Source organism: Amaranthus tricolor, chromosome 4, assembly GCF_026212465.1.
Source record: "Amaranthus tricolor cultivar Red isolate AtriRed21 chromosome 4, ASM2621246v1, whole genome shotgun sequence".
NCBI classification, from domain to species: Eukaryota; Viridiplantae; Streptophyta; class Magnoliopsida; order Caryophyllales; family Amaranthaceae; genus Amaranthus; species Amaranthus tricolor.
Window position 1 is genome coordinate 16,162,296 of NC_080050.1, and position 25,578 is coordinate 16,187,873.

The 25,578-nt window shown below is 37.1% G+C and overlaps 2 protein-coding genes across 2 annotated transcripts in view; one reads left to right on the plus strand and one right to left on the minus strand.

Moving 5' to 3' along the window:
• The window catches only part of LOC130811495 (3-phosphoshikimate 1-carboxyvinyltransferase 2), an 18,530-nt gene extending 8 nt beyond the window's left edge, over nt 1–18,522 (minus strand). The window contains exons 1-8 of the mRNA XM_057677815.1: nt 17,986–18,522; nt 13,294–13,538; nt 5,142–5,295; nt 2,982–3,196; nt 2,786–2,903; nt 2,176–2,386; nt 557–618; nt 1–455 (exon numbers count right to left, since the gene is read on the minus strand). The exon at nt 1–455 is cut by the window's left edge and continues 8 nt beyond it. Of these exons, the coding sequence (XP_057533798.1) occupies nt 237–455; nt 557–618; nt 2,176–2,386; nt 2,786–2,903; nt 2,982–3,196; nt 5,142–5,295; nt 13,294–13,538; nt 17,986–18,318 (1,557 nt within the window). The 5' untranslated portion in view covers nt 18,319–18,522 and the 3' untranslated portion in view covers nt 1–236. The remainder of the gene's footprint in view (nt 456–556; nt 619–2,175; nt 2,387–2,785; nt 2,904–2,981; nt 3,197–5,141; nt 5,296–13,293; nt 13,539–17,985) is intronic.
• Nucleotides 18,523–18,872: 350 nt separating this feature from the next.
• LOC130811496 (protein MAIN-LIKE 1-like) lies at nt 18,873–25,316 on the plus strand. The gene is made up of 4 exons (XM_057677816.1): nt 18,873–19,312; nt 19,754–19,871; nt 23,901–24,908; nt 25,006–25,316. Exon 3 carries the CDS (start codon nt 24,285–24,287, stop codon nt 24,792–24,794), a length of 510 nt encoding a protein of 169 aa, XP_057533799.1. The 5' UTR covers nt 18,873–19,312; nt 19,754–19,871; nt 23,901–24,284; the 3' UTR covers nt 24,795–24,908; nt 25,006–25,316.
• Nucleotides 25,317–25,578: the final 262 nt, after the last annotated feature.

Consider the following 25,578-nt stretch of genomic DNA (forward strand, 5'->3'; position numbering starts at 1 on the left):
CAAGGCTTTCAAGTGTGCATTTCTCATTGATTTCAGCATCATAAATCATAATCCATACATAACTTATTTCAAGACTTTAGTACATTGTAATTTATAAGCTACTTAAAATCTTACAAACATAATACAAAGAATTTCATAATTACTCAAGCAGAATGCGAGTTTATAGCCTTGTTATCTACTATTAGTCTCAAATCAAAACCTTCCGCGTACAATTTATAGATCCCATATATGGCTACTCAATGTTTGGCAAACTTTTCTAAAACATCAAAGTAATCCGGGAAGGTTTTACGTGTACATCCCGGATCAAGGATAGTGACGGGAACATCTGCACAGGCAGCAAGAGAGAATGCCATGGCCATTCGGTGATCGTCATAAGTTTCGATGGCGGTAGGATTTAGCTTTTCAGGCGGAGTGATCACACAGTAATCAGATCCTTCCTCAACTGTTGCCCCAAGCTGGAAGTATTGATACGAATGCAAATGAACATCAGTTATACATTGAATATATTATAGTCGAGAACAATTTACAACCTTCAAGAATGTAAAAGGTTGCTAACCTTTCTCAGCTCTGTGCAAATGGCAATCATCCGTTCGGTTTCCTTCACTCTCCAGCTAGCCACTATTTATTCACATAACAAAATCATTACACATATTGACATGTATTTTGCGTCGATGTTTTGGGTATGCTTAAAGGGGAAATAATTCTTTTTTCTTTCTTCGATTGCAAAAGAGGCGTGTTCAGTTAATAAATATGCAAGTAAACTCTAGACAAAACCATCTCATAGACAAATAAAATAATCCAAGCACAAGGTTCTTTATTCCATAATGCTTCCTCATTCCGAAGGTTTTTGGTCTGACGAAGAACATTTTCCATGAGAAATAATTTTCCAATTAAACGTTAACGATTATTACTTTTCTTTTGTTTGGTTTGATGGAAAGCGAGATTGCTAACGAGGGAGATGGAGAGTGAAAGTGAATGATATTTGATTTTCATCCAATAATAAATGTATATGCTTATAATGGAAGTAAAAATTCTTTTCAACCGTAATTTTTCAATTTAAATCCATTGTCAAGCCAATAAGGGAATATGGAGAAAACAGTTTTCCTCCGAACTAAACACCTTTATTTAAGAAAACCCTAAACACCACTTTATATAATCTATGGCAAGAATATCTCGACATTTATCCTTGAGACTGGATCATTTTCATCTTATCTTTACACTGCCGAAGATGGGTTTCAATTAATGCCCCAACCACCTCCTGAGGTTTTTCTTTTTAGAGGTGTTTGGCAAAATAGCTTATTGGACCATCTTAGCTTTTGGCACAAATAAAGGTTAGTTAGTCAAACCATCTAATGCTAGTGTTTGGTAATTAGTTGGTTGAAAAAACTTATTGTTCTGAATAAGCTATTTTTAAACAAGCTACTCTGAACAGAGTGTTCAAAATCAGCAGGTCAACCAGTTAATAAAATCAGCAATTTCAATCAGCGGTCATTTCCCAAGCACCCCCTTAAGCCCGTTAATTTTGGTCATAATTTAATATCATTTCATTACAAGTCTACAACATACTAAATTTCATTTATTTAGAAATGGTGATGACTATGAGAAACTCAATGGTGCAAAGTGGTCCCTCAATTAATTGTATCAAGACATGCCTATAAAAACATTGGGGACAGCAAAAATCATAATTTCCCATCAAGGACAGTGATAGTTTAACCACTATTAGAGCACAAAAAAACATCTTTCTCGCTGTTTGAATATTCCAAAACCAAAACAAATCCAAATTCCAATTTTCTTATGACACACCCGTTTGGTAGGTGATAATAAATGGTGTAATGGGAATGAAAAACTAGTATAATTTTGGTTGAAAAATCTCTTAACTACCTTAATGGCCATGCTTGTCTAACTTCAATCATCTCATTTTCTTCATAAAATTCATTCCAATGCATTACCATTGAGAGAGATGGTATTAGATAGTAATGAAAATTTGTAAACACAAAAACTTTTTTGTGATCAAAGTTTCATTACCATGGGAATGATATGAAACTTTTAATGAAATTTTACACTATAAATCATTCCCATTACCACCACCACTAACCAAACGGGGCGTTAAATGTCATTATCAATATTTGAAAAAGTCTACATAAGCCACAGTTTAATGAAAAGAGTTAAACATACCATCTCTGATGGCGGTGGGCCCATCTGCATACAAGGCAACAACTGCAAGAGTCATAGCAACATCTGGCATTTTGTTCATGTTGACATCGATAGCACGCAGATGTTTTCTTCCAGATGAATCCCTGGGTGGTCCGGTAACAGTTACACTATTCTCTGTCCAGGTGACCTTGCAACCCATCTTTTCAAGAACTTCAGCAAATTTTACATCACCCTGGACAAAATCCAGGGGAAAAATAAGATCCCAATCAATAAAATCTGGTATATGAACAAAACCTGAACATGAGGTGTAGGCTACACTACAATTCAAATTAGCTGATTGCCGACAGAAAAAGTCTTTGATTTACCATAGGGAAGGAATAATAGAGCGTCTTATCATAAAGACGAGAAATCCTTTGATGTTATTTGTGTTTTTCATTATTTGATTAGGTTTATGTTTGCAACAAACCTCAATATGATCTCAGCTTGAGATGCTCTATTTGCAGAATAATTTTGCAATTCTTTTGCGGTCAAATTGTCGTGCTTATCCCATCCAGAATCAAAAGGGTTCTCTAGAATTCAGCTGATATTTCAGACAGCAGAACAATGTGAAGGGTAAGGGTTAACATCATACCTGTAAACTGCTTGTTCCACAACCCTTTACAGTCACAGTCCCACCAGTGACGGCGGCTCCTGCTAGGAAGTAGCTAGCACTTGAAGCATCACCCTCAACATATGCCTTTCCAGGAGATCTGATGCATTTACATACCTTTTCAGTCTACTAATGAAGTAAAGTTAAAAGGACATGTAACGTAAGATGAGAGACTTACTCGTATTTCTGACCACCTCGGATGTAGAACCTGTCCCAACTATCACTATGTTCAACAGATACTCCAAAGCGTTCCATCAACCTTATTGTCATTTCAACATACGGTACAGAAATCAATTTATCAACTATCTCAATCTCCACGTCTCCAAGACCCAAAGGAGTAGCCATGAGAAGTGCAGTTAAATATTGGCTACTAACTGATCCAGAGAGCTTGACCTGCAAACAGTTTACAAAAAGAATCGATAATTAGAGAGGTTCTTACTTCATGACTGTGAAATTGAAAACCACAACTACGCTAGAACTTCTAATTAACAACAAACTTTGAAATTGTAGTTCTAATATGATCAATTTGTAAGCATGGTTATAGCAAAAAGCTTTGAATGAATCATCTCTTTATAAGTTTCCAGCATGCAACTTTACCTCCTTTCTTCATTTCATATTCACTAACATCCTGAGTATGCATGTTATACATAATTTCTTCTTCTACTACATAAAAACAAATTGGTGCCAAGCATGTGGAAAGATTTCTCATAAATCTTCCTTAATCAGGACAAAAGACACTTTCACTTTCCCAAGAGTGAAGAAGACACCTGAAGTACAGTTTCCCCAAGTGAAGAGCATATTAACACACAAGACCCTTATCTTATCAATTCGGTAGCCCCTCGAAAAAAAAGTAACCCCGAAAAAGCAACTAAATAAAATAAGAGAAGAAACATTAACATACATGATCCTAGTCGGAGCAAAAAGTAAACCCAAAAAAGCAACTACATGAAATAACTGAAGGATAATATAACACACAGGATACTTACCGTACAAAATCCGAAGCGCCCCTCCCCACCCACCCCCCGACTAAAGTATCGTACGATTTTATTTACCATGAAAAAGAGAATTGTTCAACTGTCTAATTATTTTATACATGTACCCATAGTTATTAGAATCCCGATTTTGATCTACGATTCTACGATACTACAATCCAAAAATAGGCAATCAACCCGGATCGTAGGTAGGATCTTAATGTGGTAGAACTAGCTCAAGAATTTAGGTGGTAGGATTATAATACGATTCTACGATCCTACAATCCAACGATAGATCCTATAAGGGTAGTTTCAATCGTAAAATATTTTTATATAATCAAGATTTCAATTATGTATAAATATTATATAAAATAATAATATCAACATCACTATAAAATTCAAGTTTTTTTTAATTTGCAGTTTAAAAGTGATTATTAAAGTATTTTTTCAAAACTTAATAAATGAAATCGAATAAGTTTTTAATTACACCTTAAAACTTAACAAAAGAACAAATATAATTGATAACAAATAATCCAAAGCACATTAATGCATATTTGTAGAATGACACGATACTACGATCCAATTCTACCTATTTCAATCCTACCCCCTCAACGATCCTGTAGAATCCCGATCCTAAGAACCTCGCATATACCAACAAATAACTTATGTGGACTTGCCATTGAGATCTTAGACAAACAACAATGCAAAAGCAACAATGACTTTAATACTAAATCCTTAATAAAATGAACAAGCCATAAGGAAACAAGGTAGGAATTGCATTTTATTTCAGTTAGAAGGTGGAATGAAGGAAGAGGCTGAAATAAGTTGCGTAAGTCATAAAAAAGAAATCAAAGAAATCTAAATAAAGGGATGACCGTGAGAGAGTTATCTGATTAGTATTGAGACTTTTGTTAGAACTTATAGCTCATTTGGGAGAGAAGCACGCCTCTCAAAAGTCTACTTACTACTCAAACTTTGTTTTCTGAATTGTCTGTTAAGCTTCATCAACACCATCTTCATTTTATCTCCTGCATTCCTGCTAACTATAACAGTCTATTACACATATACACAGCAGACACCTCTGCTGATTTAAACTGTATAAGTCTACTTATTCTTGATTCCAACTTAATTTGCAGTTTGAGTATCAAATACATACTCTGTCATGCTAAAGCTCATACGCCGGGTTTCTCTTTTCCTCACTTAAAAAACACTATTCCCCACCTCACATAAAAGGTCAATCAGAGAAGTCAGAGTTAGGTAGGGAAAGGAAATACTACCAAGAAATTGACGTATGAATCATTATTCATCAAATTAGATGGAGTAAACACAAAATCTAACAAAACAAAAAGTAAGTTTAATTACATTACCTTGCCCCCTGGAAGGCCTCCTTTAGCATTGACCCGAACAGGAGGGCAATTTGTGCCAAGAAAACAGTCAACATCTGAACCAAGTTGCTTTAGACCTGCTACCAGGTCCCCAATGGGGCGCTCCCTCATTCTTGGTACTCCATCAAGCACATAACTTAATCGACACATGCAAATAAAAGAAATACTATATCAGAAAGGATAATATGAAGTGTAGGTAGCATTAATAGGAGCCGGGAAACTGCCTTCTTCAGCTTATATATCCCCAAAACATAATCAATTAAGTATTCCATTTCATGGCACATAACAGAAATCCTGAAAATTACATTAATTCAGTGAAGTCCAGGATTTTCAAACGTAAGGACTTCAAAGCAATCTCTTTGTTATCACGAATAAGGATAAGGCTACATTCAACCCCTTGGAAATTAATGGCAGATAGATTTCACTCTATATCCGAACAGCAAGGTCTAGCAAATGTTGCAATCTTTGTATTACCATCAGATACAGAAAAAGCATAAACAATCCATCTATTCTCCTGAGGCAGTGCACGTACAATAATGCCATAACTAAGGGATTCCATATCAATGGACTGCTAGAATAAATGACCCCAAAGAAACAAATATATGTGAAGGAGCATATGTAAGATTTCATCATATATTAATGAGATGGTATAACCTAAGAGCCTACATACTTTTGGTTTATGTTGAATCATTCACAAATACACCTCTTTTATATCCTACGAGGAGAGGAGAAAAATAAGACACCCACACAAGTTCCTTAGGTACAGAGTAGTGCCTTATAATAGATGAGAATCCCCTCTTATATTCTTGTGAGATTGTCGCTAGCAAATAGTAGGATTAATAAAAAAAAACAGAAGAGAGTATTACAAGAGAAATACTCAACTATTCTTGAGCAGAAGGCAAGCTTGATCAATCTATTCACGCAGATGTTGAATAAGCATGAACCGAGAGTTGAGCATATTGCTAGGTGGATGATCATGGCTTCAAGATGACGTAGAAAATTTTGATAGTATGTCCTTACACCCAAAAGATTATCGTGAATAGGAGAGAAGTTTGGAGTGTTTTTACAACAACAAGAACTCTCGCCCGAAAATCAAATTTTCAAGTTTTTTAAACTCAAGCTCAAGAAGCAAGCTACATGTGGGCTTAAAGGTATTGAGAATTAGCTAGTACAAGAGGAAAGAAGTTGATTAATAGCTATGTTGACGTGAAGATGCACATGAAAGAAAGGTTTTTTCCTTTGAACATTTAAATTCAAAAAACATTTATATGTGTGTTGAAGTTCCTTACATCAGGATGGAAGATCTATAGCTTTGTAGAAGTTGGAGAGGTAGGGCTTGTCATATTGAGGTACGATGAGAAGGATGTTAATCTGTGCGTGAAGCCTGAGATACATACCAACTTGTCTTTTGATGATACGTGCAAGATGAAAATGGTCTATGAAAGATAAGGATCTAAGAAGAGCAAGGCTTACACAAATTCTATCTCTATTAGAGGTAGAAACATTGGCGTGTTGTCTATGCAAGAAACCAGCCCAAAACAGATATTCGTTTCACCTATGCTAGAAGGCCCAAGAAGAAGTCACTAGAAGATGGTTGAAGCCACCAATTGTTGCTAACCTGGGAGATAATTACAGTTTTGAGGGTAGGGGGTAATATAGTAAATCTAGAAGAAAGTTTGTTAAGAGTTTGTTAGCCTAGCTACCTTGTTAAGAGCATACTTGAGAAAGTTAGTCATGGATCTGTTTATATAATAAGAGAATGGGGTAGAAGGGGAGGCAGGCAATTTTTATTAAACACATAGTGTCACTGGGAGAACACCTTCCTCTCGAAAGAAGGGTTTTGTAATACTCAATCACTGTGTGATAATAGCAATCCACATTCTCTGAATCGTTCTTCCTTCTTTTTTTCTGTTTGTAACCCTTTGATTCCCAGCAAATTGGTATCAGAGCGAAATCGATCCAGAAATAGATGGCCAGGTTAAACCACGGGCAACGGTTGGATTTGCTGGAACAGGAGATGGCGGGCTTACCGGCATGTGTAGCCCAGGAGATAACTACGGCATTGGCAACACTCAAAGCTGACCTAAATAATCAGCTGGCCACGGGCCAAGAAAAAATCCGATCAGACCTGCAGTCCACGTTGAACGGTTCGCCGTCAACATGGGATAACCCATTTTCTTCTCAATCTCAGGCGGAAAGTGGAGAAGGAGGTCACTCAGGAGGTCAATCAAACTGGAAAATGAGAAAGCTTGACCTACCTCTGTTTGACGGTACGAATCCGGATGGTTGGATTCTCAGAGCGGAGCGGTTCTTCCATTTTTACCGATTGGGGGAAGAAGATCAACTAGAAGCCGCCATTGTGGCGCTAGAAGGAGATGCGTTACTGTGGTATCAATGGGAGCGTCGGCGTCATACGGTACCTTCCTGGGAAGCACTGAAAAGGCTAATCCTCCGGCGTTTCAGATCTACCGCCACCGGCACGTTGCACGAGCAGTGGCTCGCTCATGAGCAGACTGGAATAGTAGCGGAGTACCAGCGTCGTTTCATTGAACTACTGGCTCCGATAGATGGTGTACCAGAAGAGATAGCGAAAGGGCAATATATAAAGGGATTAAAGGAGGAAATCCGGATTGAGGTTCGGATCTTAGATCCGATTACATTGGATCAGGCTATGGAGCTATCTTTAAGAATTGAGGAGAAATGGAAGTTGGGCCCAAGGCCCAAGCCGAATTTAAATCCGCCCACGTGGGGACTCCCTAACTCAAACCCACGTGCATACCCATACCCTACTAACCAAAATCAAACCCACCCTCTTTCAAAAACAACCCAGACACCCTTAATCCCTACAAAAATTCCGGTGAGGTGAGGCGGCTTTCCGAGAAAGAGCTTCAGCAAAAGAGGGAGCAAGGGCTATGCTTCCGTTGTGATGAGAAGTGGTCGGTTAGCCATCGTTGTCAGCGCAAGGGGTTGAGCGTTTTACTCACGAAAGAAGATGAGGAGGAGGAAACGGCAGAAGAAGGAGAGTTTGCGGTGGCGGAAGTAAGTGCTAACGAAACCTATATAACCCATCCAAACTCAAATTTGACCCCAGAAGTCTCCTTGAGCTCCGTAATGGGACTAACCGGCCCAAAAACAATGCGTTTGGCTGGTATCATAAATGAGAAGGACGTGGTAGTGATGATTGATCCAGGAGCAACCCATAATTTCATCTCCAAGGCCGCAGCTCAGCAGCTTGGTCTTAATCCAACAGAAAACAAGAGTTTTGGGGTAACCTTAGGCACTGGTGAGACAGTGCAAGGGGAAGGGGTATGTAAAGGTGTCGTGCTGGACCTTCAGGGGGTCACAATCGTGGAAGAATTTCTGATTCTTCCCTTGGGCAGTTCAGACGTAATCTTGGGCATTCAATGGCTGGAGAAATTGGGGACCATTTCAACAAATTGGAAAACACAGACACTAAAATTTCAGTTGGGAGGTACAATGATCACCTTAAGGGGTGATCCTTATCTGGGGAAAACGGGAATATCTCTCAAGGCCATGATCAAAACTCTGCAGAGGGAAAGGCAAGGATACCTCCTGGAATGGAATCAGTTGGAAGGTAAGGGAGAAAATGAGCCAACCATCCCGGAAGAGTTCCTATCGTTGATACAGAAATTTAAGCATGTGTTTCACCTTCCGGAAGGGTTACCTCCACAACGACTTATTGAACACGCTATAGTGTTGCGTAGTGGAGCTAATCCCCGTCAGCGTCCGACCATACAGATACCCGCAAACACAAAAGGATGAGATTGAAAAGCTTGTGGCGGATATGCTCAGAGCAGGAGTGATTCAACCCTCCACCAGTGCCTACTCTAGCCCGGTTTTATTGGTGAAGAAGAAAGACGGGTCATGGCGTTTTTGCGGATTACAGGGCCCTAAACAAGGAAACAGTTCCAGATAAATTTCCCATACCCGCCATTGATGAGTTGCTTGATGAATTGGGGGGTTCGGCCATCTTCACCAAGATGGACCTAAAATCTGGCTACCATCAGATTCGTGTGAAGGTCGCAGATGTTCATAAGACCGCTTTCCGTACCCATGAGGGTCATTACGAGTTCTTGGTCATGCCTTTTGGGCTAATTAACGCTCCGGCCACATTTGAATCTCTTATGAATGACGTATTCAAGTCGTTCCTACGTAAATTCGTACTCGTGTTCTTTGATGATATACTGGTATATAGCCCTTGTATTGAGACACACAAGAGACACTTAGCTCAAGTTCTACAGGTTCTTTCAGACCAACAACTCTTTGCTAACTTCAAGAAATGTGAAGTGGGAAAAGAGAGGGTGGCATATCTTGGTCATGTGATCTCGGCAGCCGGAGTGGAAGTGGACTCGTCCAAGATACAGGCTATGTTGGATTGGCCTTACCCCTCGAATCTGAAGCAGCTGCGGGGATTCCTTGGCTTGACAGGGTACTATCGCAAGTTTATCAAGGGGTATGCTCAAATCGCGTTTCCTTTGACTGATCAATTGCGCAAGGAGAATTTCGGGTGGACTGATGAAGCCACTTCAGCCTTCAACACTCTTAAAAAGGCCATGGTAAATGCTCCTATCTTAGCAGCACCTAATTTTTCTCTTCCTTTTGTGATTGAAACAGACGCATCCGGGCATGGATTAGGGGCTGTTTTACTACAAGCTGGGCATCCCATTGCATATTACAGCAAGATTCTGGGCATTCGCAATAGGGGTAAACCTATATATGAAAAAGAACTCATGGCCATAGTCTTTGCAGTAGAGAAGTGGAGGCATTACTTGCTGGGTCGTCATTTCATTGTCCGCACTGATCAGTGGAGTCTTAAGTTCCTCTTGGAACAAAGAGAGGTGGGGCAAGCATACCAAAGATGGGTCAGTAAGCTGATGGGGTACACTTTTGCAATTCACTACAAACCAGGTCCTACGAACAAAGTGGCCGATGCTATCACGTCAACACAGCCCTAAGGTTACGTATAGCGCTCTGGTTGTATCGTGTGGATTACGATGGGATTATGTGCAGGCTTTTATAGCAAAGGACGCCACGTGGCAACGATTGGTAACTCAGTTTCAAAAGGGAGAAGGGACACCAAAATGGTTTTCTCTGGAAAATGGGGTTTTAAAATATAAAGGGAGGATAGTAATACCAAAGCAGTGTGAGCTCACCTCTAAATTACTCAAAGAATACCATGATTCCGCGGTAGGAGGGCACACTGGTGACCTCAAGACCTACCAGCGCTTGGCCGAGGAATGGTTATGGTTCGGGATGAGGAAAGACGTGGCAAAATATGTGCAGCACTGTCATGTCTGTCAACAAAACAAGCTGTCCACCTTGTCTCCCTTAGGACTCCTCCAACCATTACCTGTTCCTGAGCGGGTTTGGGAGGACATTTCTATGGACTTCATTGAGAAATTACCCAAGTCCTTGAGTTGGGACACTATACTCGTGGTAGTAGATAGACTGACCAAGAACGGGCATTTCATTCCACTTAAGCATCCCTATACTGCTCAGAACGTGGCCCAAAAATTATATATGAGGTGGTGAGGTTACATGGAGTACCCGGCTCCATTGTCTCAGATCGGGACAAGGTGTTCCTGAGTATCTTTTGGTCGGAGCTATTCAAATCACAAGGCACTCAGCTGCTGCGCAGTACAGCTTACCACCCTCAGACAGATGGCCAAACTGAGGTCGTCAACAAAGGCGTAGAGTCGTATTTGAGATGTTTTGTGAATCATAAACCGCACACATGGGCTCGCTGGTTACCGTGGGCTGAATATTGGTATAACACTTCTTTCCATACCGCCACTAATTACACCCCCTTCAAGCCCGTATATGGCAGGGATCCCCCTCATTTGATTCGATTTTCCACTGGCCACACTACTGTGTCATCAGTAGAGACGCAATTGCAAGAACGTGATGCCATTTTGGATGAATTGAAATTTCATCTGGTTCAAGCCCAAGTGTATATGCAGCAATATGAGAATAAGAAGCGACGGGAGGGTTCTTTTCAGGTAGGCGATATGGTTTACTTGAAGCTACAACCGTATCGACAACAGTCCTTAGTGAAGCGTGTTAATGAGAAACTTTCACCTCGGTTCTATGGACCGTACTCTGTGCTAGAAAGGATTGGTCAAGTGGCCTATAAATTGAGACTTCCCCCAGGGTCCAAAATTCATCCCGTCTTTCACATCTCCCAGCTCAAGAAAGCCTTAGGAGCAGGGCATCAACCGACCAATCTTCCTAGCCAATTGACTGCTGACTTGGTGTTAGAGGTGGAACCTTGGGCTGTGCTTGGGGTGCGTAATTCTCAAGCTAATATGGAAGTCCTAATTCATTGGAAGGGTTTGCAAGATTTTGAAGCTACTTGGGAGTCCTTTGAAGAAGTCCACCTTAGATATCCTAATTTCCACCTTGAGGACAAGGTGAATCTGTGGGTAGGAGGTATTGCAAGAAACCAGCCCAAAACAGATATCCGTTTCACCTATGCTAGAAGGCCCAAGAAGAAGTCACTAGAAGATGGTTGAAGCCACCAATTGTTGCTAACCTGGGAGATAATTAAAGTTTTAAGGGTAGGGGATAATATAGTAAATCTAGAAGAAAGTTTGTTAAGAGTTTGTTAGCCTAGCTACCTTGTTAAGAGCATACTTGAGAAAGTTTGTTATGGATCTGTTTATATAATAAGAGAATGGGGTAGAAGGGGAGGCAGGCAATTTTTATTAAACACATAGTGTCACTGGGAGAGCACCTTCCTCTCGAAAGAAGGGTTTTGTAATACTCAATCACTGTGTGATAATAGCAATCCACATTCTCTGAATCGTTCTTCCTTCTTTTTTTCTGTTTGTAACCCTTTGATTCCCAGCAGTCTACAACCAAGTTTGTGTCTATGGAGGTTTGGGCACCTACTTTAATGTGGAAAGCAAAGGAAGAAAAGTTGGGGGATGCAAAGGATTTTGAGGAAATCAAATGTTTCAAGCGCCAAGCAATGGTTCATTACCAACGTGATTGTCCAAGTATTCATGGATTGCCTGTAAAATAGGTCCAAGAGTTGAATCGCAATTCTCCTTTTACTTGTAGGATTAAAAAAGAAAACTACGTGAATACAAATGAGATGAAGATGGTTTATTATGTAGGAGGAGCTTCACGAGTGGATCCTTTATTTGATGAGTCAAATAATGAGGATGGGTGGATCGACAATACGTGCTATGTGGCAACCCACAATGAAGGTGAGAGTCCTCTAGCAGTTGAGTATATTTCAATTACAACTAGTATGTTTCAGATGTACAAGTTCAGACTAGGTTGAAGAATTCAAAACCAGTTCTGGTCTTGATTGGTTTGAATTAACTTAAAATCCTGAGAAATGCATATATAAAATAACAATTAGAACCCACATAAAACATGAGATGCTTATGTTTGAGTATATCTAACACTATAGGCCATGGAAATGGAGGGATACAAAACCCTTCACGTAGAGAAATAGGCGAAAAGAAAATGAAAGGATTTCTTCAACCTTCAAGGAAGAATTATTTTCGTAAGTTGAGAGATTTGGAGAGGCAATCGCTTTACAAAAGAATCGATTATGTAAGCAAGTATCACAAGAAGACATGATAGTTTTGACAAAGTAAAGAGGATGAGAAGTTGAGAGCTTAAAATAATTAAGCAGGTGAAGTCATTCTCATAGACCTTCACATGACTTAACTCTCATTCTCAAGCGGATTCTGATCCAAAAACTTCATCTCCATACTGTGTAAAGTTTCCTCCTTCTCCCTTCCGTTCAAACACTTGTATTCAAATGGAGGATCTTCTTCTTTTCTCCTCTCCTTCTCTCCCCTTCCGCTCCATCCCTTTAGCTCTATAAACTATACAAACACAGTGTACAGCTTTGATCAAAAGTTAATGTGATAGAACAATAGTTTAATATTCTTGAGGTTACAATTTATAGGTACTCCCCCCCTCTGATTTTTATTCCTCTCGGAAAAATCTCTTACATCAATTACCAACTGATATATACAAAATAAGAAAATTTCAGGGGTACGGCTTCTGCATTAGCAGCTTCAAGATTGACACCAACACAAAAAAAAGTAATATTACAAAAATTACACTCGCATAATAAATATAATGGACAAACCTTGAATTTCCTCCAGCAACGGCAACCGCAGCTGTCAATGGGCGCATCGCTGTTCCTGCATTTCCAAGGAAAAGTTGAATTTCTTCCTTTCCATCTTTACCAACAGGAAACAGACCACCACAACCCTCCACAACTGCCCTTTTGGCTGTATTATCATCCTCCACTTTTAAACCAAGAGTTCTGAGAGCGTCCAGCATATAACGAATATCATCACTATACAGCAAGTTGTCGACCAATGTTGTGCCCTGTAGCATGATTTTGGTTAGGATGCTGAAAACTTCAGGAAACGAATAACAAGTAAAAGAAAATGGTAAAAATCACGTAGGATAAACAAGACTTAAGATGCAAACTCAAAATAATAATAGAAATTGCAATGTAGCTTCTATGTGATAAAACTAATCAAGTTGGATTACAGAACATATACATCAAACTTTTCCAATTTTTATGGTTTTTTCCCATACGAAACTAGCTCAATATTGATGTATTGCATTGCAGTAAGTTAGTGGACTGGCAGCATTTAAAATCCAGAAACGTCTCATTGCCAAGAGATATTGTATGACTTTACTGCCGGGACAATTCGGTTTGCAAGGAATAAGGCTGCTCATTGTTTAAGCTTCTTTGGTTGCTGGTTTCAAACGATATGGAGTAATATCTAGCGGTTCATAAGTGAACAAAGAGTATAACATTTACCATCACTATGCAAGCATCAGGAATTGTGATGTTTGTTTACTTGCTGAAAGACTTTAAAAATACTCATATTGCGGAGGAAAAATTGGGTGCTACATTATAATATGGAAATAGAAGAAGCCTACAGTGATACTTGGCTCACTTCAGCGCCTATAAATGACTTCTAATACTCTCTTGGGATAGTAGCATGAATCACCAGAGGCTTTTTCCCAATTTTAAACAAAATCCTCGTGGTTTAAACAAAATCGGAAGATTTCCAATTTTAATGATTTATTACCATTCCCAAAAAAATTGCAGGTTGTTCCAATGGGATATTTTCTGTTGTGGAACACAATCTCTTTCTTTGGCATGTAAACCTGCCATTCCCGGGCAGAGTTTTCATTACAAAATGCAGCACATTTGACCACAAAGCAAATACATAAATATACATAAATACATATGCAAACCTGTAAACCTTTTCTCATATAAAAAGTTCAAATAAACAGTCAGCAAACTGTGTGAACAAATCAGAGGAAAGAGCGAAACTCTTTAAAAAATTCAAATCCCAAATATCCAATCTCTTTATAAATCCTGCTACGAAATTCGGCAAAAACACTGTCCACCTAGAGCAAAATCACATGGGATCCACTTCATGTAACACTAATCTCTTGTAACTGATAAGTGCAATTATTTGCGCTTATTATCATCATTTATATGCTCCTTTTGGGTGTTTAATGGCATTTTAGGATCATTTTAGGTGTGTTTGTTCCATTTCGGTACTTCATGGCTAATTTGTGGGTAAATAAGTGAATCATGGTATTTTTGAGTCATTTTTGTGGGTTTTTGTGGCTAACCATGTTTACAGGTTTCAAAGATCGAATCAAACCATCTATAGCATCAAGCCATGTGAGGTAAAAGAGCAAGAAATCAAGTCTTAAAAACATTAAGGTTCCAGAAGTAAAAGTCGATTCGACTTAAGAGATGGTGAAGCAAACATCGAGTCGGCGTTAAGTGCAAACATTTACTATTTTTCCAAAAGCTGAAGCCAACTCAGCTGTGGTGAAATCATGAGAACCGCCGACTCGGCGGTAAATGAAGCAAAGAAATGAGTTTTTCCAATAGCAAAAGTCGACTCAGCGTTTATGCAAAAGTAGGTACCGCCGACTCGGCGGTTGGTACTGACGAAATCCCATATTTTCGATTAGCATCAGCCAAGTCGGCGGTGGATGCATTTTCGTTTAAGCCAACTCGGCATTTGTATGTTCCAAGCGCGATCTCATTTCTTCAGCCGTTTTTTATTAGGTTTTTAAGGTTAGTGGGCCTCATTGGTATAAATAAGCCCCTAATGACTGATTAGGGTTCTTCTTCTCTCCTTCATTTTTCATTAGATTTAATTACTCTTTAGTTTACATTTAGTTTTCAATTTTTAATTTAGTCTTTCATCATTAATCTTCCTTCAAGTATTGTAAGTTTCCTCTAGTACTCAACTTTCTTAGTCTTTAATTCCTTGTATTAGTTTTAATCTTTCTTTAGTGAACTTTAACTTTTGTCATTAATCCTTCTTCAATAATAATTAGTTTGTTCTTCAATTATTGCTTTTTGATTTAATTGTGGTGTTCTTGGTATTTAATTATTGTTTTCTTGAGTTTGTCATTTATTTCATTCTTAGTCATGTCTAGTATCATCCTAGGGTTTATTTTTATTGCTTTTACTATGATTAGTGAGTAGATCCATTTTCAAGGATTAGGGTTTGAACCTCTATATCATGTATGATTTGATTCTTGAATGTGTCTATGAAACTAGGATTAAAGTGGTTAGTTGTGCCAATTAACCCTAAATTAAATATGCTCTGTTGGACTAGTCAATAGAACTAGCGTGTGAGATTTGGATCAACTTTACTTTAGGGTAAATTTTAGTTAAATTCTTATTAATTCGTTCAATAAAACTAGCGTGTGAGAATTGAATTAGTAGGGCCTAAATCTAATAGTTAATCAATAGAGCGAGAGTTTGAGATTAACAAGATCATGCTTAACCACGTAATTTATCCGACATCACGTAGACACTAATGATAATTTGATCATAAAAGATTTTAGGGGATTCTCGACACCCTAAATCTCTTCTTCATATAGTTTGATCCATATTTCTTATTCCATTTGTAGTTTGTTAGTTAAACAACCAACCAAAGTTTTTTTCTTTGAGCAATATAATATATTGAAATTAGCAAGTTTCTTGTCCTAACTTCCTTGTGTTTGACCCGCGACTACACGTACACCGTGCGCTTGCGGTTAAATAAAATTTGCACATCAGTAACACATAATAGAGTGAAAACATGCGGTAACAGTTGCAGGAGTGATACGGTTATCGTAACACCTTAATATCGGTCAAAAGCATGAGAAATCCCTATTATAGCCTGGAACACGGATGTTTTACACTTTACAATGCTAGAAATATCAATTCGATTTTGTTAAAATCTTTACAACGTTTCCGATGCTATACAGCCATATTTTTGAACCATATTCAATACCATGATGAAATCATATTCAGATTGCAAAACCTGAGTCAATCTTCTCCAGGATGAGTAAATCCATAGTCGAAGGACCAATCAAAACCCTCTAAAACTACTTAACAATAGAAATATTTTGATAATTCTATTTATCACTCTAATATTGCCCTCTTGGGCATCACAAAACATGATAGTCCAAAAAGACTATTAGCAAAAACGGATGCATATAGTTGGGTAAATTTTTCAGATACATGAAAGGAGAGATATTAACCTCACTCAAGGATCGCAAAGTGAAGTTTAAATGAAGGTTTATATTGTGTCTTAGTATAGGAACCAAATATGCAAGTATGAGTAATGAATGACAATAATACGGAAATAATCAAGACAAAGATTTAAGGTGGTTCACCAATCTTGGGCTGCATCCACCATCAGCCTAGGATTAGTATTAATGGGTAGCAAACTTGAAGGAATTACAATGGAGGATTAGGGCAAGGAAGAGAGGAGCTAATTAGGGAGTAAACATAAGCAAAGAAGATAGCTATAAGTATGAGACATTTGGTGCTATAAACTATTGCCTAGGACGAATGCATTTATAGGGAAAATAAATGTAAAGAGTGGGGTAGCCACAATTTGAAACCAGCAGCTGGCAGCAGACGTGCACAGAAGGGGAGCAGCAACATGGCTCGACCCCGGCTCGACCGAGTGGTGGGTTGAGCGGCCTACACGTTAGTCTTCTGCTAATCTGTTATTGCACTTTTCTTGCTTGACTTTCCTTTTTCATGTCCCACGGCCTCCTGCGCCTCTTACCTTAGTCCTAGGCCCTTAATGCTTGCACTCCAAACCTTCACAAGTCAAAGATTACACTATGAATAGTACAATGTACTATTAATTCCCATACAATCAATCACAAAAATGGTACTTGTGTCCTCTTCTACTAACACTAACTAAAATGATCAATGTTCTTAATCATGTTTTGATTACTTGGTGAACATAAGTCACTAATAATCCAAATAATACAAAATGAATTCAAATAGTGGTAAGGTTTAGTCTTCAACATCTATCTCAAGTTCTTCGTGATTGATCCTAGCATGCATTGTCTCAATCTCCCAACCTTTCAATTACTCCAATAACCCTCTCTCTTCCGGTTCCAATTAGCATGGATAGTATAATCAAAACAACTTTCGACCATTTACAACAAACAACACCAGACATACATCCAACATAACAAAAACACCCAAATTCTCAAACTGCAACACCCGATAACATTAATTGTTTCTACCAACGCGAAGTTGGGAGGATCAGACGATCAGAAGTAGGGGAACTTATCCTTGTCAATGATAACCGTTTAGCAAACATCATTGCAACTTAACATAAAAAAGAAGTGGATTTAATCAAATTTAAATTCACATGGAAAAACAAATAATTACATTCCGATTCTCAACACTACCAATTTAAGGAGTATGTAATATAAATTCCAATGTCAAATAGAGATTAAAAAGTTTTACCAGTTGAGAAATAAATACCTCAGACAAAGCAGCTAAAAGAAGGATTCGATTGGATAAAGACTTTGACCCAGGCAATTGAACAGTACCAGAGATCTCTTTGATGGGTTGTAACACAATTTCTGGGACAGATGAAGGCTTCTCAGCTGCAGCAGCAACAGAAGCTTGAATCCTGGGAACAATTGATGATTGCCCACCAACTCTTTTATTGGTTAAAGACATGAACTTTGGAGAAAATCTCAAGTTTGATCCAAAATTAACAGTTTTTGAAGATTTGGGTAAGTGGGCTTTGGGTAGAGTATGGTGCAATTGACCAGTTTGGACACCATTGTTGATGGTAGTAGCTTGAGCCATTATTCTTTCTCTTTATCTCTGAATTTCGCGTTGTTTCTTGGCTGAAAAAGTTAGGTGGATTTTAACTTTTTAAGAGAGAAGGGGAGAGAAAGAAGAGGGCTTAGTTCTTACCAAACCAAACTTTTGGTGGCCAAAGAGAAAGTGGGTTGGTGTAGTAGAGCAGAGGGAATCATTATAAGAGTTTGTTGAATTTTTTGGGGTTGGTGTAGGATGAGCAAAAATGTAATCCCCAATTCATCAATTATTTAAGAAATTCAAGCTTCAACTAAGTTATTAATTTTGGGGAAATTATTAATAGTAAATATGTATTCTTGTACTTTATTATTGGTACTTTTGTATTTTTTCGATTATTAATAATATCCCCAATATTTAATACAATTATAACCGTGACGTTAATGATGATTTCGCCGTTATTTATATGTTTATTGTGAAATTTAGCTATTACTTTTTATTGTCTTATAAACCATCCCACCATCTTTCTTTCCCGTTTTCTAGAACCTTTCTTCTTCCCTTTTGATTTTGCTCTTCCTGTTCACCCACGGCTTCCTCTTTAATACTCTTTATATGCATCCATTAGAAAGAGCAAAATAAAAAAATAAACACCATTAAAAGTCTCACATCTTTTATATGCATCTTTTGCAGCTTAACCATCCCAAACACACTAATTCTTTCTCATTTTATCAATAAACTCAAAACCTCAACTCTTTAATTAACAACAATAGCAAAAAAAGAAAAAAAAAAATCACCATGAGGGGTTTTGAAATGTTTGTGAAATTACAACTAAATTTCACCTTCCTTAATTGAAAAAAAAACCCAAAATTAGAAAAATTGATATTGAAAAGAACCCAAACGAGAAATATTGATATTAAACTCCTAGTTAATTACAAGGAAGATGATATTAAATGCACCACTAGTATAATAATTATTAATTAGAGCTTCAGTAATGGAGGAAGAATAACAGGTCCTTGATGATGATGAAGAACGAAGCAACCAGGTATGGGTAGGGATGGTCATGGGTCCAGGACCCTGTAGGATCCGCCCCGGACCCGCCCCTTTTATAAGGGTCTGGGTCTTAATTTTTGAGACCCGTCGGATCCGGGTCCGGGTCTGGATCCAAATTTTTTTTTACGGGTCCGGGTCCGGGTCCTAAGGTGAAAACCCGGATCCTAAACTTTTAAATTTTAAATTTTATATTTTTGAATTATGATATTATGAATGGATGGGCGTGGGAGTGGGCCATTCTCATTCTCAATTATTTACTTTTATAAGCCTTGCGTTGCCTCCTCTTACTGAGATTACAGTGTTGGTCTTCCACTGACTGCTTTGCTCTATTTTCATATCCTTCTTGTTCAGAAATGTTCAAGATATGATAACTTTTTCAAACAATTTTGTTGACGGGATATAATCTAATTACTTTCAGTTCTGAATTATGTAGGATGGTACCACTTGTAGCCTTGCAGAAGAGTGTTTATACATCAATTTTGAGAAAGGAGCTATCTAGACTTCTTGCATTGGCTTCTGGAACATCTAATGTTCAATCATTACAGAATGTGGTAAGTCATATTCATGACATGCTACAGCTCAGTGGAACAATTTTACGTTTTAGTAATTATTTTGTATTTGAATTTCATGGACTCGAACAAGTATTAGTAATACGATAATAAGTTGCTTACAAAAATACAAAGAAAACTCGAAAAAGGTTCAATTTTAACAAATCAAAGAGGCTTTGTATAAGACCCATTAAGGACCCATTAAGGACCCTAGACCCTGTCAGACCCGTAGGGTCCGGGTCTGAAAATTTTGGACCCTTAGGGTCCGGATCTGGGTCTGGATCCAAAAAAAAAAAGGGTCCGGGTCTGGGTCTGGCCAGACCCGCCCCATGAGGTCAACCAATGTGACCATGGTTTGGTTTTAAAAGAATTTAACGGCTAAATAACGGAAAAAACGTCATTAATGTCACGGTTGTAATTAGTATTAAATGTTGGGGGTACCGTTGATAATTGAAAAAATACAAGGGTACCATTGATAAAATGCAAAAACACAGGGGTATCATTAATAATTTCCCTTAATTTTGCTTATCTACTTTTTGGGACTTTGGTTTAATTTTTCATGATTAGCACTGAATCTGCTAAGAAATTAGTCAACTTGATTGAGAGGGAAAGGTCTGTTGATGAAAGGGGTTCAACTACTTGAGGGTCCGAATGTGAATAGGAGGGTTCTGACTGGGACCTATAAAACAAACAGAGAGTCATTTGTCTGGGGGCTAACTCCGAAAAACCCCTCCGATGCACAAGTCAATGGTCGGAAATAGGAAACAAGAATTGAATGTCAGTAGTTGAGAGGATTATGGATAGTAAATGCTTACCTGATTTTTTCATAAATAAAGGTATTTATAGGATAATAAATGACCTGAATTAGGTGCCCCATAGACATTTTAGTAATTTCACTCTTAAGAGTGGGTCGTTTGAGGCCTTGGTTAGCCTTTATGGATTTTGGGCTTGTCGTCTTGACCCATTTGATTGGGGCCCTTTGACCTCGTAACAAGCACCACTTAATAAGTTCAAATAATAATTGATATTGAACTATATTTATCATTAGATAATAATTTTGATCATAACTCAGTATTTGAATTATTTGTATTAAATATTAGGCGTCACATCTTGACCATGTATCACATTCTTGTAAAAAATTGAATAAAGGTACCTGAATTAATTCGATCTGGTTTTTTCGTAAAATAAATCAAATCAAATTTAACTCGGGTTTTTGCTTTTCAATTCAAATACAAATCTAATTTAGTCACAATCAAATTAAATCAAACAAAACTAATTCAGTTTAAACTTTTTAAGTACGATTCAAACCAAATTTACTCCTTAAAAATAAATCTTAACTGCAAATCGAATTAGAAAACTAAAATTAAATATTAAAAAATTAGAAGTCATAGTATAGCAAAAGTAGGGATGAAAAATGAAACTAGAATTGTTAGGCTTGTCAAACAGATTAGGTTGGATTGGGTTTGGGTCATATATAAATAGGTCAGAAAACCCTTGACCTAAATCCAACCCATTTAGTTAATAGGGTCGAAAATCACAACCTTGACCCCACCTGCAACAGATCAGGTTGACCTGATTTCGACCCACTTAACCCATTTATAATTTTTTTGTTTTCGTTTTAAGGTTTTTAGCGTTGATTAAATCTAATATTTTTGGCTTTAATTTATGTTTTTTTTTTTAAATTTTGTATTTACTATGAAAAATAAGAAAATAGTTAATGAACTAAGTTTAGCTTATACTTATTTATTTATTTAACTCGTAATTAACACATTTAATTAAATGGGTTATACAGGTTTTTTTCAGGTTTAAAATTTTGACCTAAACCTAACCCATTTAATAAACAGATCAGGTCGGGTCGGCCCATTTAATTAATTGGGTCAAAAGTCTCAACCCAAACCCACTTATTTTAGATTAGGTTCAGGTTGGGTCAACTTTTGCCGGCGCTAAGAATTGTTGATTAAAAGCTTATCTAAGTTTGTAGGAGTGCTTAAGTTTTATTTGGTATTGCCTGCTAAAGGGAAAATGAGATTTTATTTTAAGTTGGTTCAAAATCTCGGTTTTAGATCTTTAGTAAACTCTGATCTAAAACCTAATCCAAGCCAAGATATTTTAATTTGGAAATTTCTAAACAAATTCAAACCAATTTATGAAAAGTTTAAACCATATTTCTTATTCGATTTGAATTGATTTAATTTATGCTGTAAATAAATAGTAGATTATCTATTATAGTGCACGTTTTATATTGATGTCATCTTACTGTGAGATGACCTTAATTGGGTCATACCAAACTATTTAAAAAAAATTGGTTCTTGTACAAGTATTAATTTAAATTCCATTGTTTTTAATGTTTTTTTTACTAATGGGTTGCTTGTATGGATTTGTCTCACGGTGAGACGGTCACATACAAGACTTGCTAAAATTTTAAATATGACATGCCATAAAAAGAAGTGGAACAAAATAAATCAACTGACCTAATAAAAAAAATAAGACAAAATAAATAAATAAGACAAAATTACTGATATGAGGGAGTATTTATCATCAAAACTATTCAGTATTAATTTTACACTTTTACTCTTACCAATAAACAAATCGTATTTAAAATTTTTTTTAAAAAAAAACACTTAGGGGCACGTGACCCCGTAGGCCCTCACATACGTTCGCCACTGGCGGTTTATATGAAATTTTTTTCTAAAAAAAATAATAGGCATAGGAAATTATTTTCTCTAACAATGCAAAATGGAAATCAAGTTTCACTTGTACATTAGTTTGGGAAAAGATTGAAGTTCATGCTCGAGCTTCATTACTTCCTCTAAGACTTGGTGCTCATTTATGCATCAGACATTAATATCTTTTCGTTGTAATGCCTTTATTTGTATTGATTGAGGCATTGAGCTAAGAGGACCTAATCAAATTAATAAAACTTGATAAATCTTCGATGTTCTTTATTGTTTATAACAATTTTTAATACCCGATTCTTAAAGTTCGCCACCATTTTCATTTTATCGCTACCCCCTTAATGAAATTATGAAATTGCCCCTGGACTTTAAAAAATTTACGAAATTGCCACTCCACCTAAAATCTCTATAAAATACTTCAAATTCCCTCAATAACACTCTTATCACTTCCAAAAAAACCCAAATCTTCACATAAAATTAATCGGAGCTAAAGCTTTGGAATCGAAGTCGTTAACAAAAACTCGAGGTATGTTCGTAATTATTTACATTCGAAATTTAAAAAAAAAAAAATTAAAAGTCGTTCATCACAGTCGCACAAAAAGTGCGACTGCACCTAGGTGGAGTCGCACTTTATGTGTTTTATTTTTTTTATTTTTTTTTATTTTGAATAAATTTGTCTTGTTGAATTAATTTATATTTTTAGTTATTGTTATTTAATAAATGTTGTAATATATTGTATTATGATAATGTTTTTATAAGAAAAATTTTTTGAATTTATATTCGGAAAAAATAAAGAAAACAAAATTCAAACCAGTCGCACAAAAAGTGCGACTGGTTTGAATTATTTTTTTTCTTTTTTTTCAATTTCGAATTAATTTGTTTTTGTTTAATTAATTTAATTTTTAAGTTATTATTGTTTAATAAATGTTGAAAGCATTATATCATGATTATATTGTTGTAAGTGTTGTTTTTTAATTTACAAAAAAAAATAAAAAAAAAAACAATCTAGTCGCACAAAAAGTGCGACTGGATTTAGTTTTTTTTTTTTTTTTTTAATGTCGATTGAAAATAATCTTATTTGTTTTATTATTTTTAATTTTTCTTTAAATTTCGAATGAATTTATTTATTTTGTTTAATCAATTTATTAAATTTTAGTTGTTTAAATATTTATGAATATAATAATTGTTGATTTGTTTGTAATTGTGAATTATTTTGGTTGTTAATAATTTATATGATTGTAAATGTTTGTATTAAATTATCTTAAATGTTTATTAAATTAATATTGATGGTGTAATTAAAATGAATATAACTTAATTTAATATTTTATTAATTTTAATAAAAATATGAAAATTGTAGTAAATGGCTGGAAATCAAGGAAAAGGTAAAGGGTTTTTTAGAGGGTTATTGAGCGGGAATAGCTCTTGGCCGACTTCACTGAGATGGGATCCTCATGAGAGGGGGGTTACGGGATCTGTGAGACGATCAAGGCAAGAAGAGGCGATTAGACATAGTCAGGCCCAACGTTCAATAACCCTAGACCATGTGCGTAGTCGCTTTCAGCGCCAGAGCAGCCTGCACAGTCAAACGATCGGATCAATTGACGATGAAACTGATTGCGGGATCGGTTGGCACGGTGGGCACGTAGCAAAACTTATATTTGAGGGATCGTAGCGCACCCCTACAATTCTGGAATGTCGTCCTAGGAAGAGGACGTTGGATGCAATCATCAGACATCAGGACATGTCTGATGAACTGTACAGGGTGTTACCTGCCACTCCTCTTGGTCGTCTGCCGTATATAATGCACCAGCACATAGATGGCGTTCTCATTACGACATTTGTGGAAAGGTGGCAGCCTGATACCAACACCTTTCACATGCCGTGGGGGGAGATGACCATAATATTGCACGACGTGCAACGCATCTTAGGAATTGGCATTGACAGTTCACTCCCCGTTGAACCGTCTGATTCTGAGTGGCAGCTTGGCCTGGGCAATCTATTTGGGGAGCCATTGTCGGAGCTGCGTGCGAAAGGGCACTTCACCAGCGGCATCATTAATGTTGGGGCACTGTTGCAGCTATGCCACCGTACTCAGTCCATGGAGACTCAGGCTACTACATACTACATGGCTATAGTGGGTTCGACCCTGCTAGTGGATAATACTAGAGTCGGAATGAGGCCTCATCCTGTTGTTGTTGTCACTGCTGATCAGGATGACATTGCTTGGGGTGCATTGACGCTGGATGTCTGACACTGTTGAAGACATGGGTATACGAGTACTTCCCAGCCTTCCGCCCCCATCCGCGTCAAGCTGACATGCCGAACAAGAGTAGGGCAGAGATGTGGTCGCCGCATAAGCCAATATGTAAGCTCAGTAGGTTTTGTACATGACCTCATACAGTATTACACTAAATATTATAATTTTATATTATGTTCTTAATGTTTATTTTCTTTCTAAGCAGGTGGAGTGGACACCGTAGATGAGTTATGGTAGGTATTTATTGAACGAGCACCCACGCACCACCTATATAGGTGGTATCACATGTTTTGATATCGTGGAGGTCTACTTGCCTGAGAGGACAGTCAGGCAGCTCGGGTTTGTACAAGCCATTCCCCCCCCCCCCCCACCGTTGAGACCAACCCAAGCTGTGTGACCGGCACAGGGCTCCTACTCAGTGACATTCGCTCAGCAGTCCATGTACACGGAGATGTGGAGTAGGTTCCTGTACTGTGCTCGCGTAGTTGAGCAGGCACTGCGTCGGGCATTTTTTTTAAATCTAAAAAAAAATATTACACTAATTATTAAAATAACATTATCATAATATAATGAATTAAAATAAATTAATTTATCACAATATTTTCTTGATAACTACTTAAAAAATATATTAATTACACGAAATAAATTTAATACTTCGAAATTCAAATATATCATATATATATATATATATATATATATATATATATATATATATATATATATATATATGTATGTATATATATATATACATACATATATATATATATATATATATATA

Bases quoted from the DNA above. Each gene is read 5' to 3' on its own strand.
- LOC130811496 (XM_057677816.1), top strand. From the start codon at position 24,285: ATGTCTGATGAACTGTACAGGGTGTTACCTGCCACTCCTCTTGGTCGT.